The 18,041-nt window shown below is 47.4% G+C and overlaps 1 protein-coding gene across 18 annotated transcripts in view; it reads right to left on the reverse strand.

Annotated features, from left to right (window-relative positions):
• RBFOX1 (RNA binding fox-1 homolog 1) overlaps positions 1 to 18,041 on the reverse strand; it is a 2,189,093-nt gene that overhangs the window by 1,831,344 nt on the left and 339,708 nt on the right. For all 18 annotated transcript variants that reach the window (XR_012326128.1, XR_012326127.1, XM_073792340.1 and 15 more), the window contains exon 3: positions 12,527 to 12,586. Coding sequence is in view for 16 of the 18 variants with exons in the window: in XM_073792340.1 (XP_073648441.1) it covers positions 12,527 to 12,586 (60 nt within the window). In the remaining 2 variants the exon portion in view is untranslated. The remainder of the gene's footprint in view (positions 1 to 12,526; positions 12,587 to 18,041) is intronic.

Genomic DNA, 18,041 nt, shown 5'->3' on the forward strand with positions numbered 1-18,041 from the left:
TAGTGGGCTGCACCATAGGGCAGAAACCCAGTCAGACATTCATAACTAGGGGTTCTTTTTCTTTTATTTTTATTTATTTTTATTTTTTGCAGTACGCGGGCCTCTTACTGTTGTGGTCTCTCCCGTTGCGGAGCACAGGCCCTGGACATGCAGGCTCAGCAGGCCCAGCCACTCCACGGCATGTGGGATCCTCCCGGACCGGGGCACGAACCCGTGTCCCCTGCATCGGTAGGTGGACATTTAACCACTGCGCCACCAGGGAAGCCCAGTTCTTTTTCTTAAAGGGCCCCCCAAAATTAAGCTTCAGGTCCCACAAAACATGGTTCTGCCCCTGCCCGGCACATACTAAGTGCTCAACCCACGGTGGCTAACTGACAAGATGGATGTGTTCCACTTTACAGATGAAAAAACTAAGGCTCAAGAACATCGAGTGGTAAGCTCAAGACTACGAGCATGGGAATGAGCTGGGACTCCTACCACATCCTCAGGACCACACCCAGCTGCCTTGTTAAAGCACCACGCCAACAGACCATCACTACAGAGATCTGGCCCCACCATCTCTCATTCCTCTTCTCTGCCAAGCATCCTTTGCAGCTTGTGGACCAAACCCCCATGGCCTCCCGTCATGTCCCATGAGTCCGTGTGTGTGTTCTCCCTTTGTCTAAATGATAAGGATGCCTTGGAAGGAATGTGTGTTTAATGTAATTTGTGTATTTCCACTCACCCATAGCCTCTAGTACCCAGATCTGCATTCAGTAAGCACTCAATAAATGTGTCTTCTTGCTGTTGGTACAGCATAAGTGCAGGGGGTAAGGGCGGAGTGTTGACGACTGGAAAATGAGAGTGTTTCAGAATTACAGAGCAAATGAACAGGGAAATGCCTCATCTATAATCAATATACCTCTGAAGAGCCTTAAAAGAAATCAATGAAGCACAACATCAAAGTCCCAGGGAGGTATAAATCAGCAGCCTGAGAGACAAAAGTGCATCCAAAATCATTTAAAGTGCACCAGAAATCATTTATGTCTGAGTAATTAGAACACATTGGAATGACTCCGTGCCATTGAACTGAAATTGAGCAACATAATGTTTATGAAATCCCCATGGACTCAGGGAGGAAAACCAGAAAGATGAAAGTTGCATTGAAAATACCCCCACCTGTCTGGAGCCCTCCTGAACAGTCCCCGGGGGACCTGGAGGGTGATGGAGTTTGTTTCTAATCTGTGCCCAAACTGGCTTTTTCCTTCTAGTTTAAAAATGTCTGCAGTCCCAGTTGTTGAAAGAAAAATGCAAGTCCCAGGCTGTGTATAACAGAACAGGGTCCCCCACCCGACCCCACTTCCCAACCAAGAGGGGTGTTTGATAAGATAGAAAAGACACCTGGGGAGTGTGAGAATACACAAGAGTGTTCCAAGAGAGGTGGCCAGTCTTAGCAAGGAAAAGGCTGGACTTTCTTCTCAGGGCTCCCAAGGGATGTGACACTCCCTCCCACATCCCCACGAGGCGAAAACTGATGGGTGACTGGGACCCTAGAGGGTGGTGGCAAGATAAAAAGTCCAAGGGGACCCCAGATGAGGAGAATGGGAGATGAGAAAGATCAGAGAGAGGTGGGGCCCACCAGTGAATCCACCCATCAGATGACAGCCAGGAAAAAAAAATGCCACCCTCTTTGATTCGAGTAATAAAATAAAGATAAGGCATAGAGGCACATGCGTATCAAGTACTCTTACAACCCCTCCACTCAGTGATGGACCCCGGCCTCACTAACACGACCCCAGCCTGGCCCCAGCACTGGAAGGCTTCCTCCCGCAAAATGATAGTCTGAACCAGTCCCATGAGCTGGACCTGATATTCTTGGTCACTATCAGCTCACAGATATCTAGGAATGAAAATTCCTGATTGGGACATGCCTCCCTCATTCTCCCCCTGCCCCCTATTTTTAGACAACTTAACCTTAGCTTCTGGGAGTCCTATTCTGGGCTGTCACCAGGCTCCATCAGCAGCTGGGCAGACATAAAAGCATAAAAGCAAGCAGAAGATCCTATATGCATGGGGTGGGGTACGGGTAATGCTGCAGCCAAAGTACAGAAATATCTACTTACTCCCCCTCTGCCAAAAATCCAGAAGGTTATGTTGGGGAATCCATCTTCAACTGTGCGATTGCAAGTGTAGTTCGGGCATATGTGTCAAGACTTTTGAAGGAAGTCCACCTGGATGGCAGGTAGACGTCCTCCTGGAGCCTGAGGAGATGACCACTGCCATGCCAACAGCTGTTTTTCCTTCTGTAGCCTCTGCAGTTCTGCTCCCTACTCCAAGTGAGGCCCCTCAAGGGAGCCAGAGGGATCATCAAAAAATGCAAATTGGATCACCTCCCACAAAACCTTTCAAGGCCTTCCATTGCTTTGGGATAAAGACCAGTGTCTCCCCATGGCTGGGGAGCCCTGTGTGGGCTGACCCCTGTCCTGTCCATCCCTTTGGCCTCATCTGGGAGACAACCACCCTGGCAGACTCTGACAGTTCCTGGAAATAACCATGCCCCTCTGGCCACAGGGCCTTTGCACATACTTCCCCCTCTGTCTGAAAGGCTCTACTCCCTGCCTTTGCCCTAATCCTGTTCTCCTCCTTGAGAGTTCAGCTCATGAGCTCCCTCCTGGGGGGACTCCAGATATGCCCACCATCTGGGCCGGGTTTCATTGTAACAGGCCCTCCCAGGGCAACATCCTCCATCTGTAGACATCCTTTACTATTTATCTGCTTACTCTGTCTCTCCAACTAGACTGTATGCTCCAGGAGGGTAGGCCTCGGCATGTCTTGGCTGATGACTATAGCCTGAGCAGCTACACAGGGCCTGACACATGGTGGTGCCCAAAACTGGGTGGATGAAGGATGAATGGGTGGAGGGATGGATCACTGGTTTTTGTTGACAGTGGTTTCTGAGATTTGTCATTTTTGTCAGCTAAAAGAAGTTGAAGACATCAAAATCCAAAGCAAAGGCTACTGAAAGGTGAGAAAAGCCAAAGTAGGAGCCAAAGAAGACAACAGCAATAATGCCGGTGGGGAGGCAAGCCCACCAATTCATTCACTCACTCAGAATGTGCTAGGCTCCTCCAACATGCAGGCACTGGGATGATGCTGGGTTGCAGTGAGCTACTGGGGCCCACCTTGTGGACCAGGGTTTGGTTCCAAGTCATGGGGTCTCACCTGGTTTGGTGACCCGCTGGCCTGGGGTAGCCCTGGGTCAACCTTGGCCAAACATCTCCTGATGTGTGACACCTGCCAACCTTCCAGGAGGTACTGCCCTTTGTCCCCACATAAGGAAGTATAACCTTGGTGGGCAAAAGCCTGGAGGCTGACCTCCCCTCAGCCTCCAGCAGGCTGACTTCTCTCCAGAGTGGGGCACCCGACATTCACATTCCACTCCCGTCTCAGACAAGCGATAACAGAGGACAGAAGTTGGCTCGATGTGTTTTGCTGGGAATGGGAGAGACTGATGGCATATTGGAAATTCACATTTAAAATACAGCTGTCCCTTCTGAAAATGAGATCATATCTACTGATTCGGGTAATGAACGATCTAATTTAAATCCAAGCCTGGGGCTGGAAGCAAGGGCCCATACATGGTCCAGCCTGTTTCAGTTGGTCCAGCTCATTTTCTAATGCACATCACAGAGCCTCTCCCCTCCCTCCAGTCATTTGATTTCTTAGCAAAATCATTACTGAGAATATTGAACTACCTTACAGAGACATATTTACTTCCCTTATCTTCCCTCTGTCTCTCTTGATTAAAAGCTATGTGTGATATTTGTAGTTACCAAACATCAATATTTGGCATGGATTTGCTGGATGGAGATGGTGGAAAGAAAGGAATCTGACCATTTCTATAAAGGGGAAAGCCTTGAGCAAACAGACTGCATTTCTTATCAGGGGCACTAAAGAGGAGAGACTCATTTCAGAAGCGACCAGCCGGACTGCACCCCAGCAGGCTTCGTGACACCAATGATCAGGGCTCAAAATTAGATTCCAGATTTCATCCGGAAGGTCAGCTACCTTCAGAAGGTAGGGGAAGGGGTTGAGAATTATGCAGCCTGCCTGACAAGTATTAGAGCTGGCTGAGATTGCAGCCCTCTTCCCCAAAAGCTAAGTCCAGCAATTAAAGTGGGTAGAGCTGAAAATAACAGCAACAGCAGCAATAATAATAATATGAGTTAACCCTTCCCTGGTGCCCACCCCTAAGGCTTTACCTATATTAATTCACTTAATCCTCACAACAACCTGATTTATCAACTCCAGACATGGAGTGTGGTGCAGAGAGGTCCAGCCGCTTGCCCAGCCTTACATCTGGAGTTAGTGGCAGAGCTGGAAGTCAGTGCCTGCAGCCTGGCTCCCGAGTCTGTGCACGTAACCATTCCGCCATCCTGCCCTCTGTCTCGCAGCCATTCCTGGACCCCAGCATCTCCACGGCAGAGCCCAGTTGCCCAGAATCCATAGTACACGATGCTGGTTTAAGAGCTCCTGCTGTTCTGGAAGCAGAGTCCTTGCTTTAAGCCCCCCACCATCACTGACCCCCTGAATGGCCTTCACCAAGTTAGCAGAGACTCAGTGTGTCCCTCTGTGAATCGAGGGTGATAATAACCACATCTGCCACTCTGGGGCATTATGACGAATCACAACATACTCTTTCAAAGGGCTTAGCAGGCAAGCGGATTCATATTCATTGATAGTGGAAATGGTAATTTGTACAACTGCTTTGGAAAAGTTTGGGGTAGTATCCACTAAAACTAAACATGTAACTATTCTGTGACCAAACATACCCCATGGTAGATTCCCAAGAGAAATAGGTGTATATATCCATCAAACAGCAGGTACACGAGTGTGCGTAGCTCCAAACTGAAAACACCTGCTCATCAGTGGGAGAATGAATGGAATAATTATGGTATAAGCAAATGATGAAATACTACTCAACAATTTTACAAAGAATAACTACTGATACATGCAATAACGTCGCTGAATCTCCCAGGGATGATGTTGAAGGAAAGAAGGTATATGCATATATACTGCAGGGGTCCATTTATATGAAGTTCACAAATGAGCAAAATCAACATTTGGTGATAAAAATCAGGAGGATAGTTGGTGAGAGGTAGTCCTGACTTGGACGAGGCACGAGGGAGCCTTTGGGGGTGTCCCGAATCAGTAAAACTGATTCTGCCACTCACTCGTTCATTTCAGCAGCAAGCATTTATTGAGCGCCCACTGTATTTTAGACACTCCCTCAGGAGGTGGGGAGAAAGCGCGTTCCCAACCAGAAGTGTGATGCTCGCATTGGAAACCTATCAGGATCCCTGTGTCTCCAGGGGGCACAGCCATCCTCAGGGATTTAGGAACATCGCCAAAGAGATTCCCCCCTTTTATCTGGCAGCAAGCGGTGGGGAGAAATGGCATGGCTGCTCATCAGAGCAGCAGACTTCTGCACTTGCTGTGCCCGAGGTCATGAGCACCACTTAGCATTTCACCGTGGCAAGCCTGGCTTGCTTTCATCAGAACCACGTGGCCAAAATCATGTGCGACATTCTGAAGGGAAAGAATTTAAGCCTCCATGTCTCACTGCCCCGAGCATCAGCTTTGTCCTTCCGCTCTTAATGCTGTTATCTCGTCCTCACACTTGGTGTTCTGCCAAGCAGACGCTATGGAAAGGCATATTAGCTATGAGAAGCAGAGCGTGCCTGGAAGCCAGGGTGTCAAGCCGGTGACACTTCTGCTCCAGAGGCCAGCTCCGGAGGGGTGCAGGAGCGAAGAATGCCTGAGGAGGACCAAGGCTTCCTCCAGGTCCGCGGCTCCCAAGCCAGGTCCCAGGGAGCTCTTTCTAAGATGCAAATCGGATCAAGACAATCATAAGCTTAAAACTCTCCAGTGACCCCACAACAACCACATCAAAAACCCAACTCCTTGCCTAGTGTGGAGCACGGGGGTGTGCTCACCCCTCCTGTTCATCTCCAACAGCCCCTCCTCCAGAACCTAAGCCAGACTGAAGCCCATGCCCACGCTGCCCCTCTGTGTCATCTCTGCCAGGAAGCCTTCTCTGACTGCCTATTTGTGCCACTACCGAATTTTGTATTCTGCCTCCACTGAGGAGCAATCAGATGGTGCCTCGATTATGGGTTTCTTTGTATTCCTTGTTGCCTTCCCTCATAGACTGCAAGCCCTTGGAGGGCAGGGTCTGGGTCTCTTTCACCTTTGTACCTTCGGACTCTTAGCACTGACTGCAACAGAGTTTGTTTAAGGGGAGGGGAGTGAAGGAAGGGATAGATGATGAGAAGGGGAGGTAAGCAAGACAGCAGGTGAGGAAGGAAGGGGGAGTGGAGGGTGGAGGGCATCTAGTGGATGGAGAAACTCAATGCAGCCAGAGAGACTTAGGAAGAATTTGGGGGCAAGGTTTTTCTGATGGATCTTGATGGACGGCGAGGAATCCGGACAGTTAGATTTGGCGGTGGGGGTGACCTCGAGCAGAGGGGATAAACTGAGCCAGGGTCCACAGTCAGGGAAGATGGCGCATGAGACGGGAGGACCCAGGCTGGAGGAGTAGCAGGATGGGGCCCAAGCCCAACTTGGAATCGGAGGAGTTTGTACTGTATTCCCACACCCTATGGAGCTACTGAAACATGATGAAAAGGAGAGAATCCTGGTCAAACAAGTGAGGCTGACCAGTTGGAGAGGGAAGAGCTGGAAGTGGAGGACTGGGTAGAGTTGGTTATAAAATCCAGATGCAACATAAGGAAGACATGGACCAGAGCAGTGGGTCCACAAGGGATGTACGGAGGGGAGAATGGATAAGCTTTGCTGACTTCAGATGGGGAGTAAGAGAGGGAAACGCCAAGGATGCCGGGGGACAGGAGGGTGGCAATGCCTTTGAATGTACAGGAAGAGAACCAACAGGGGAGGCAGGCAGCCAGGCAGCTCCGAGTCGGCTGCTGTGAGTCTCCAGGAGCCACCTGGCATTGGCATGGCGCCTGTACTGCCACTCCGCCCTAATTACCAATCATTATAATCGCAGGTGCCACTCCTTCCTGCTGAGGACAGGAGTGGCCTTAGCTCCACGCCCATTGACTGGCATCTATAAATGGGGTGTTACATGTCTCCCATACCTGGTCACAGGCACCACAATGGGGGATCAGGGGGTGGAGAGCTGAAAGAGCCTGGTGGACCCACACTTTACAGATGAGCTGGTGGCGGAACCGGGGATGAAATCCAGCACCAAAGCTCTTTCTTGTATGTCCTGCTGCCTCTTGGAATTTAAAACAGGGCACAGGCCTGTTAGCACTAACAGTAAGTATGAACCAGAGAAGAAATGACCAACTAACCTGCCTCACGAAGAAACTGGCTCCTTTTCTTTCTTTCTTCTAGAATCTGGCGTCAAACCTTGGTCAACTCCCAGCAGAATAAAGGCTGGGCAAGCGGGTGTGGGTGTAAAAGGGAATGGGATCACGTTTTCTTCCCAGAGCTTTACATTCATCCCTCTAAACAACACAGATCACTTTTGCTAAATTCCAAAAGGTGGCAGCATTCCATTAAATATTCATTTGCTGCTGAGGCTGCAGCAGGGAGCCTCCCACATAATTAACATGGGGAGGAAGTTAAGACACCCAGATGGCCAAATGGCAGAGGTCAGGATGACTGGAGCGCCCAGCACTGATGGGGGGCTGTGTGCCCTCTACTGGGGGAGGAAGGGAGGATACTGGATGGAAAGACCCTGCACCCCAAGACAAGGAGAACTTTAGACTCATCTTAGGACTCTCATAGCACAGAATCAGTGGTGGTCAGACCCCAGGGTTGCCCCCTGTTCACACCACTTATAATCCCCTCCACTAGAGTGTGGGCAGGACCTGTGACTTGCTTCTAATCAACAGCAAAGGTGATGGGATACCACTTGCATGATTCCATTAGGATGTATAGACCTAAGGCTCCGATTTGCTAGTGTGCCCTACAGAGACTCTCCCACTTGCCATGAGCAGGGAGCTGCCCATGAGAGGCGGCAGGGAACTGAGGGCTGCCTCTAGAAGCAGAGGTCCACCACCCTCCATCCACAAGGGACAGAATTCTCCCAACAACAGTGAGCTCCAGGTGAGACCCCAGCCCTGGCTGACACCGTGATTGCAGCCTCATGAGACCCTAAGCAGAGTACCCAGCCACGCCAGGCCTGGGCCTTGGGCACATGTTAACGGTGAGATAATAAACAAGTGTTTTAAGCTGCTAACTTTCAGGTGATTTTTTATGTAACAAAAGAAAGTGAATACAGTATATATCTGTTACAGAAATGTATAGGGGTTGTGAACTATGGCTCTGGAATGAGGCAAAACAAAGTAGAAATTTGGATTCTGCTACTTAACTGCATTATGTCTCCAGGATAATCGAGAAAGAGAGAAAAACGCGAGCAGAATGTTATTTGTGCTCAGCAGTGTCACCTCCATCTGCTTTAGGAGGGATTCACTCCAGAGCAAACACCCAAATTGAGTGTGGATCTGTCTCATTCCCTAAGCAACTCTCACCACATGACCATTTGACTGCAGTGACCCCAATGTTTAAAGACAGGCATATGCCAGGCATCCAGTGTGATGACCTCAACACAGGCACTTCACCTAGTGCCTAAGCAAAGACTCCGGTCTGTTCTACTGTTCGAGGAAAGCATGGCTGTCTCAGATGTGTGGAGGGGCAGAAAGGCTGGTCTCAGCCTGGCATCCTCCTATGGGATCTTTAGCAGGTAACTTTGACCAGGTGTGATTTTTGCCTTACTTGCTGACTCTGGACTCAACCCCACATCTAAGATGTTCCCATAAATGCTCCCTGAACCACCAGACAGAACCGGGTGGCCTTATCCTCAGTTCAGGAAACAGCCCAATCTAGGTTCAAATTCCATACCCAATACCCATTAGCTTAAGACTCAGTAAGTCACTCTCTGCTGAGCCTCAGTTTCCTCACCTGTGAAATGGGGTTAGGGATAGCCCAGCTCCCTCACTGGGCTGCTCCAGGGATAGATGAGATAATACATTCGAAATACCGAGCACAATGCCAGGTACTTCCTAGATGCCTAATAATGGGCACCTCAACCATTATTATTTCCTTATTCTGGGTGCAAGTGAGTGGCATCTAATGCGTCCAGGAAAGGCCCTTTCTGGAAGACAGCACTAAAGTGGAAAGCTGGGGTCAGAAATTGCAGAGCTGGCTAGCACCACAGGGCAGTGAGTGGAAAGGTGCCAGGGCCGAAGGCATCCTGCCTCCTGGGGCAGCCAAGGACCAAAAAGTCTGTCTTTGGGCCCTGGTTCAGTCTGGTAAACCTCATTTTCACCCCTCCAAGGGGATTGCAGCATTTCTATGACAACTGAGAATGAAACTTTACTAAAATGCCATCAGCTGTCCTGGAAATCTCCCTTAACAGCCCAGAGCTGGCTGCTTAATTTCAAAAATAGTCATTATCAATATTATTATTACTATTTCTACTATCAAGGAAAACAATTGCTTAATGTAAAAAAAAGAAATAAAATCTGAAGAGTCAAAAAAAGTGCAAAAACCACCGTTTAGTTGAATTTCCCATCTGCCTTTCTGACATCTCTCTCTGCTTTTCAGAGAAAATTAATATATGAATATAATTGCACATAATTGGAATCATATGATATATGCTGTATTTCTCACTCCACAATATGTCATGAACATCTTTCCAAGTCAATAAATATAAATCCTCACCATGAAATCCTAGCAGCAGCTTAGAATTAGACTTTATGATGCACATAATTGACTTAAATAATTCCTTAGTGGTGGATATTGAAGATGTATCTTTTTATTATTATTTTTGCTAATACAATCATCCCTCAACAAATACACAAACACAGCTTCTCACACTCGTATAATCATCCCCAAGGTGTAAATTCCTAGAAATGTGATTACTTGGATCAAAGAGTGAACACGTTTTGCACATTGAGACATGTGAGATAAACTGCCACCCAGAGTGGTTGGTTCACCATATGCTGCCACCAAAGGAAGTCACACAAATGACTGCTGCTACCTAAGACATGTTGGGTTGGGAGGCTGACCTGTGGATTCCAGCCAGAAGGACCCAGACCAGGGTACTGTGAAGGTCAAATGTGGGGAAGGACGGGAGGGTTAGGGTCTTCTGACCTTCACAGCTTGAATCTCAGGAAACCTCTAAAAGTCTGCAGCCTCCAGGGGGAAACAGCAGGATAGTATCTTTGCTTCCAGTAAAAGGAACCCGTCAGACTTCATGAGGTGAGGTTGGTGGTTGAGGAATCCTTAACCCAACCCAAGAAAGCAGAAAATCCAGGGGGTGCTCTTCTAAGCTCATGGAAAATGGAGATCTCAGCCACCACTGGTCTTACTGTGAACAGTGAGCATAGGAGCTAGAGAGTTTTCTCCACTCTTTTCCAACTACTTTCTCCTTAAAAGCTTCTGCACTGCACCCCCAACTGCAAGACTCTTTGGTGAGTCACTTTCCTGCTTCAGGCTTCATTTTCCCATCTGCTAAATGTGTTTAGGATCTTTATGTTTTCTTTTCATAGACTTGGTGTGAGGTTACAAGAATGCTGTGTGGAACCATAAGACGTGGTTATTTTAAGATTATGAAAAGTGTGGTAGCCAACCTCCAGAGTGGCCCCCAGTAATACAGCAGAAGTGACAGCATGTGACTCCCAAGGACAGGTCACAAAAGGCTTCGTGGCTTCTGCCTTGCTCTCTCTCAGATTTCTCACCCTGGGGGAATCCACCAGCCATGTGATAAGGACACCCAAGCAGCATTATGGAGACGTCCACACGGGGGAACTGAGGCCAGCTGACAATAATGATCTAAGCCATCTTGGAAGTGGATCCTCTAGCCTCAGTCAGGCCTTCAGATGATGGCAGCCCCAGCTCATGAGAAACCATGAGCCAGAACCACCCATCAAAGCCAGATTCCTGACCCACAGGTACTGTGAGATCATAAATGTTTGTCCTTGTACCTGGACTGAGGCCCAGGGTTATTTTTTTATGTGGCAAGAGGTAACTAACACACTTTCCTGCTCCATTAACCATCTTCGCATCCACAAGATGGGGAGACAATTTCACAGACTTTGGGGTGAAGCCAGAAGACTGTGCCCCAGTGATGGAGTGGGTCAGAGGGTGGATCCACGCTCTGTGCTCTGGGGTACATTTACTGCACTTGAGTTTTGGTTTCCTCATCTGTACAATGAAGACAGAGACAGCACTTACCTTACGGGGTTGTTCAGGGGACTTAGCGAGAACAAAGAAGAAATGTCTGGTCAACTGCAACGTGGGACAAGAAAGTCGGTTGTGTGGTTGCCATTTCTCATCTTCTTTCCTCCTCTTCCTCTTCCTCTTGGCATCTCAGATAAATTCTTCTTTCAGGTGATCCAGCAATGAGGTTTATTATAAAAAACCCAACCTCAAAAGTGTTTTAGGGGAAATAGACAAAGGCCAAAAGGTGGGACCTTGGAGAGTCCAGCTTTGTACAAAGTATCAGCATGATTGGGGCATAAGAGGGAAGCATTCCAAATCAGAGCACACACACGGACACTGCCCAGGGCCATGCAAACATCTCTGATAAAAGAATCTATTCTCAGCCATTCACTTAACACTACCACAATGTCTTGCCATAATCTGCATTGTTATTCCTTCCATACTCTTATTTCCCATACTGTTTTTTTTCTTTAAGTCAACTCACCTTTTTTTCACTTAAATATTTTCAAAAGATATTTCAGATCACTACCATAAATAGAAAGCCAGTATCACTTGGTATAAAGAGAAGATCATCATAAAACCAAATAATAATGATCAATAGAAAACAACAACAACAAAAGTCCGTGTGACCCTTGAAATCATCTCAGGGTCCCCACCAGTACACAAGCAGACCGCACTTGGAGAATGCACCACACAGTTAAACATCCTGGAGAGTCTGGGCAGGAGTGATTTTGGAACTGTAAGCGCAGGGAGCATCTCTGCCACTGTACACCTGGATGTCAGTTGGGAGGTGCACAGGATCCACATCTGGCACCATCCACAGTCACATGCCCTAAAGACCCAAGTCCACTGCCACCATGTGGGGCCCCAAAGCACTCAGCTAGCATCCCTATCTTTACTGCGGGGACAATGAAACGACGTTAAACTTCCTTCCTACTTTCCCAGCACCATGGGGTCCATCCTCACATCAAGAAGTAAAGAGATTAGCCTGTGGCCCCTCCCCCAGTCGCTGCTCCTCTAGATGCTCCCCAGTGGACCTGACCCTCCTCAGAGGGAGGTCCTCATCTTTCACATCATGTACCGCAGCTGAGACTCTGGCCCCAGGTGTTTCCTAATAGAAATTCCGCGAGTGCCTGGGAACCTTTATTCCCTCAAACCCAGTTACTTCTCCAGCAAGATCAGTTTCAGGTAAAAACCACTCCCGGTGATTGATGACAGCGACCAAGGAGGCTGAAAAGGAGGCAAAAGCAGTTTCAAACTCTAATCTGCTCAGCAAAGTGCTTCTACTTACTGAGTCTTGTGGACTGTTCTTGGCACTGGAGAGGAGGGCTGAATTTTCAGATGTGTAGTCCTGTCAAAAACAAAGACAAAAATAGGTCGGGGGGCCAGGTTGAGGAACAAAATTCTGATTTGGAGTAACCCAGTTTAGCAAGACCTGAGTCTCTCACCACACTGAGCCACTGAGAGCACTCACCCCGCCCCCTCTGTCCCCCCTCTCCTGGAAGGGGTCTAGACCCAAACTGCCCCACACAGCAACCACTAGCCACATATGGTTATTCTGAACTGAAATGTGCTGGAAGTACAAATTACACACTGGATTTTGAGACACCAATGAGAAAAAAAAAAGAAATGTAAAATATCCTATAAATATTAATATCTCATTAATATTTTTATATCAATTACATGTTAGAATGATAATATTTAATAATACATAAAATAAAGCACATTAGTATATTTAAATATATAAATATATTATGAATATTTAAAATATATTGTTACAATTCATTTCATCTGTTTCTTTTTACTTTTTAATGTGGCTACTAGAAACATTTAAATTGCGTATGTGGCTCTCATGACATCTCTATTAGGCAGTGCTGGTCTAGATTTTTCTGAGTGTGGACACTCCATCCTAGCCTGAGGATACAGGTGGTCCTGCGAGACCCACACCCAGTTGCTCTGTTCCTTTCCACTGTTTCACGCCGGTGACAGCTCATGTTTATGGAGAACCTGGGATGCTGTGTGCTTAGTGATCTTCAAGCATTTTCTTCTTTAACCCTCACAAGGATATAAGAAGGAGGTTTTGATCTCAGCCCCATTTTACAGGTGGAGAAGCACAGAGAGGCTGAGAACTCATCCAAAGTAACTCAGCAGGGATGCCGCAGAGTCAGGGCTTGAACCAAGGTGTTAATGGTTGGGTGTTGGTTTAATCACTGTGGTCACATTCTCCCCCTGATGGCTTTATCCACTTCTCCGTGATGCTCACCAAATGGGAGTCTGCCATAGCCAGTCACCATCCAAGTCTGGGGAGCAGGCCCCCCAGAAGATGCCAGCAGTGCCTGAAGCTCCAAATTTTCATTTAAGTCATCGGGGTTTTACCTCAAGTCATGCCTTAAACCTCCTGGGCAGAGAGAGGAGCGTGTGTATCTGTGGGTGTGCGTGTGTGTGTGCACGTGTGTTCAGGCATGAAAGAGATCAAAATATAGATTGAGACACAGAGATCAAAAGAGACAGAGAGAGAGAGAGAAGAAACGGACCAGCCAGTTATTCACACCCACCCACACAGTCTTGAGAGCGCCGCTTCTGTAAATAGTTCTGAACTTGCAAGAAGACAGACACTACTTCTCATTTACCTTTTTGCAGTTTTCCCATAGTCAGCGGTCACAGAAAAAGCTGACAATAGAAAATCAAACTTGTGTTTGTGCCTCTCCTCCCTCTACACAGAGATTGGTCCTCATGCCACCCCCCCAGGTTACAAAAATGAATTAATGAATTAAGGAAAGAAGGAAGGGAGGGAGGGATGGACTTAAATCATAGGCCCCCATCCAGCAACTGCCCAAAGCAGCAGCCTGAGCAGGAGACAAGGGGGAGGATGTTGCCAAAGGGGTGATGTTTCTGACAGATACACTGATTCTCCTTTGACAGGTGTCCTTTGGCCTGAGAATGTCTGGGTTTGGTTGCTTCCTTCTTGGCCTCATTTTATAAATGAGCCAACTAAAAGCCGTGCTTGAGTGATGAGTTCAGCCCAACGGCAGCTCTCAACCATCAGACAAGATCCAAGTGTAACAGATCCCCTGGGACCCCTGTCTCCTGTGCCATCCCTGCAGCCACAGCTGTGCAAGGTGACCCATCCCTCTGCCCACTTCTCGCTGGTCTAGGGATGCACAGCTGCCCAAGCAGCACCAGTCACAGGCTCTTTCTCAGGAACAGGAACCAAGAGAGATGGAAACAGTTGCTGGGCTCCAGGGGTCCAAGGCACTTTCATTCAAAGCCAGTGGGTTCATGGCAACCACTAGCTCTGGAAAGATGAACTTGGGGTTAAGCCAAAATTAAGAGGTCCCCAGAAGAAGTTGGCTGTAAGAGAAGGGGAGAGTAACTCCAGGTGAGCTGTTCCTCTCACAGTGGCCAGAACCCTTGGGCCTGGAAAGAGACAACTTACTTATACTCAAGTATGATCAAGTATGATTTTATTAGGAACCTCATCACCCAAGGAACTCCTATCCAGCTGCCCCTGTAGAGCCTCTTCCTTCTCTCTGAACCATCCTCGCTTCCCACTCTCTTCCACCAGCCAGGGGCCTACCCTCCCCACATGCCTGAGCCTGGGGTCCCAGAGGCCCGGGTTCTACTCAACTGACTCCCCCTCACTGTGCCCTACTTCCTTCTCAGGTCAATAAGCAGGAGCAGAGGAGTCTTCACCCCAAGGAGATGGAGGTGGTACCAACTCAATCTGCCATCCTCCGAAGACTCTTTCTGCCCTGCCCACCTCTTACAGACCTTCTCACATCTGTAATGGTTCACGCTCCTGCCCACACTGGCAGCCCCCACCCTGCTTAGCACAGTCCCTGCATGATCCTGAGCAAAGCAGCCGGCTGTACACCAAGCCCCCATGTCCCTGTTTCCCTCCTTACCTTGAAAACAGTGAGAAGCACAGAAATAGGTTCTACGCCAGATTGGAGACACAAAGACGAGATAAGAGATGTTGTCTCTCAAAGAGAGGGGGAGGCAGCAGCTGTCTGACGCTGTTCTCGTTCCCAGAAAGCCTCGCTCGTCCCTCTCAGTCCTTACTATAAACATCCACAGCTTCCGACTCAAGCCGGTCCATCATGGTGTGATTTTTCAGGAGAGAGAAGATCTGACTGCCTCCCCTTCGTGGGTCACAGACCAGCCCCTAAACTGGTTGTCTCCCTGGGTGTCGCCCCCTTTCTTCCCTCTGCCCCGAGTGCAGCTGCCCCCTTCCCTGGGCCTCACCCCCTCCTTGGAAGTCTAGTATTTTCCCCTTGGAATTATTGCCCTTTTGTGACTCGGTTTACAGCTTTCAGAAGCTTGGGTATAAATTACCAGCAGTGGGGACTGAGCCAGTTTAAACAATGACCAAGGCAGAGAGCCTATGGGACCATGAAGCTTCACCCTCTCAGGGATTTGGCACGAATTGGTGTGACTGAACTGCCTGGAGAGCAGTGGTGGGCAGCGTTAGAATGTGACATTCCCTGCACAAAAATGAACTTTAAAGGGTTTATCTTCCAGGTTAACAGAAGGCCAAGACCATGACTAGATAAAGCCTCCTGAGTAATGGACAGAAGGTGAGGGGTCGGGGCCACGGTGGGGTCCCAGGGATGGAGCCAGTAAAGACCTGCAGGGATCCCGGCTGTGAAAGACAGGTAGGGTCAGCTCTCCAAATGTCTGCTACCCCATCTCATTACACCCTAAAACATCCTGACCACCACTGCTCCTTGAAAAGTCTGGATGCCGAGAGAAACAGGGTGGGTTGAGGAACCTGTGAGACCAGATCATGGCCCCTAGGTGATCCCAGACAACACACATTTTCACCACCCCACAAAGACTGCATTTTCCAAAGCAAAAAAATCAAGATAACACCTTAATTTGTGGACAAATTAAAGGACATAACGTACTCAATCCAATCACGTAGGTTTTTATCATCTCAGAGTGGTGAACACCTTTCTCATTACAACCCAAAACCCATAAAATTAAACATTTTGAACAAAATAGTTTTATGCATGAAAAATAATACCATAAAATGAAAGACAATGAGTGATAATATGAAAAAATTATAACTCAAAGGAAAAAACAAGTAAAGGAGACATACAGCCAATTCACAAAGGATGTGGTGGTACAAATGTCTGTCACTGACATTATGAGATCCTTGACTTCACACATAATAAACAAAATGCAAATTAGGATGATATATTATTTGCTTTAGCAAAGATTAAAGTCGGATAAATTATCAAGCTCGTAAGAGTGTAGAGCAACAGGTAGTCTTATACATAGTGGAATTACACATCGGGCAAAACTTTAAAAGCTGGTAATATTTAAACCAGCAAGCTCATGTCTTGGAATCTCTGCTATAGAATGGCTGCGCTTGTGGGAAATGCCCAATGCCAAGGATATTCGTTGAAGCAATTTTTTATAATTATAAAATATTGGGAGCAACATAAATTTCCATTATTCAGAGACCAAGTAAATAAGTTATGGTGCATCCAGACACCCCCAGTAAAGATAATGAGGTAGCTCAATACAGAATGATAGGGAAAAACAGTAAAATGCAGAGAGGTATGTATAGCATGCCACAATCTGTTCCCTGTTTTAAGAATATATGCATATGTATCACATGTATTGAAATCTCCAGAAGATAGATAAGAAACCGGCTTTAAAAAAAAAAAACACTGATTGTGGAGAGAGGAACTAGTTGGCTGAGCAGGATAGAATAGGATAGAAACTAATTTTATTCTTCTGACTCTTGAATTGTGTGCTCTGGCATGTATTATCAATTAGGATGTTTTGGGTTTTTTTACTGTAAAATTTTAATTTTATTTTGAAAAGAAAATAATTTAAGGGAATAGCATGCAGCAATACTATCAGAGCCCTTTGGGTAGGGATTCATTTCTAGACATTTTCTGAAAAGTAATTTAGCTTGCATGATGTGTTGAATGATCTGGGGTCATTTTGGAGGACAACAGCCCTGTCAACGTGGTCTGAAGACAGGAATATTGGCATTGGGGGGGATATTTTAAAGGGTTTTTTTAACCAGGAAATTCAAGTATGTGGCACATAAGCTACACTTCCCCATCCTGTTCCCAGGGCAGGCAGTGCTAATCGAGTGCTGCATTTTCTTGCCGAGCCCAGATGCAATCTCAGAATCCATCCCAACACACTCAGAAATGCTACCCCATCCATGCACACTGCCACACCAGCTGAAATCAAACTCCATCCCTGGTAGGGCAGCCATAGGGCGAAGCCAGAAACCTGGAAGCAGGGTCTCTGCTCACATGGTTCCTCAGCAACCCCACCTGGGCCTGGGAGCAAGGTTATGTCACCAGCCTCTCAGCGCCCCAGTTCCCCCACAGGTGGGAGCAAGGCAGCCAGCTTCCCAAGGCCCATCTTCTGAAAATGTCATCTGGGCCCCACCCGCCATCCCTGAATCAAACCGCCAGAGCCCTTCTGAGAAAACGCTGGTTAACCTTCAGTAAGGAACTCGGGCTCCCTCATTTCCCCCAACTTAGAAAATTCCGTGTAAATGTCAGATTAAGCCCTTCAGGCCTCTGCTTTTAAAATGAGAGATAAAATTTAGCTCCCTATTCCCAGATGTTAAAATCTCTGCTTCTCCCCAGGGCAAAGAAATCAATGTGAGTAAGCTCCGTATTTTTTTCCCTTGGAACACAACCACTTCCAGCAATTTATTTGACTGACTATGCCTTCTATTACCATGTAAATTGTTTCAGACTGCAGGAGAAAAAAAAAAGTATTAATATCCTCTCAGTAAGTCATAAAATAAAGAAATCAATTTCAAGGTC

The sequence above is a fragment of the Tursiops truncatus genome, chromosome 15 (genome assembly GCF_011762595.2).
Source record: "Tursiops truncatus isolate mTurTru1 chromosome 15, mTurTru1.mat.Y, whole genome shotgun sequence".
Lineage (NCBI taxonomy): Eukaryota > Metazoa > Chordata > Mammalia > Artiodactyla > Delphinidae > Tursiops > Tursiops truncatus.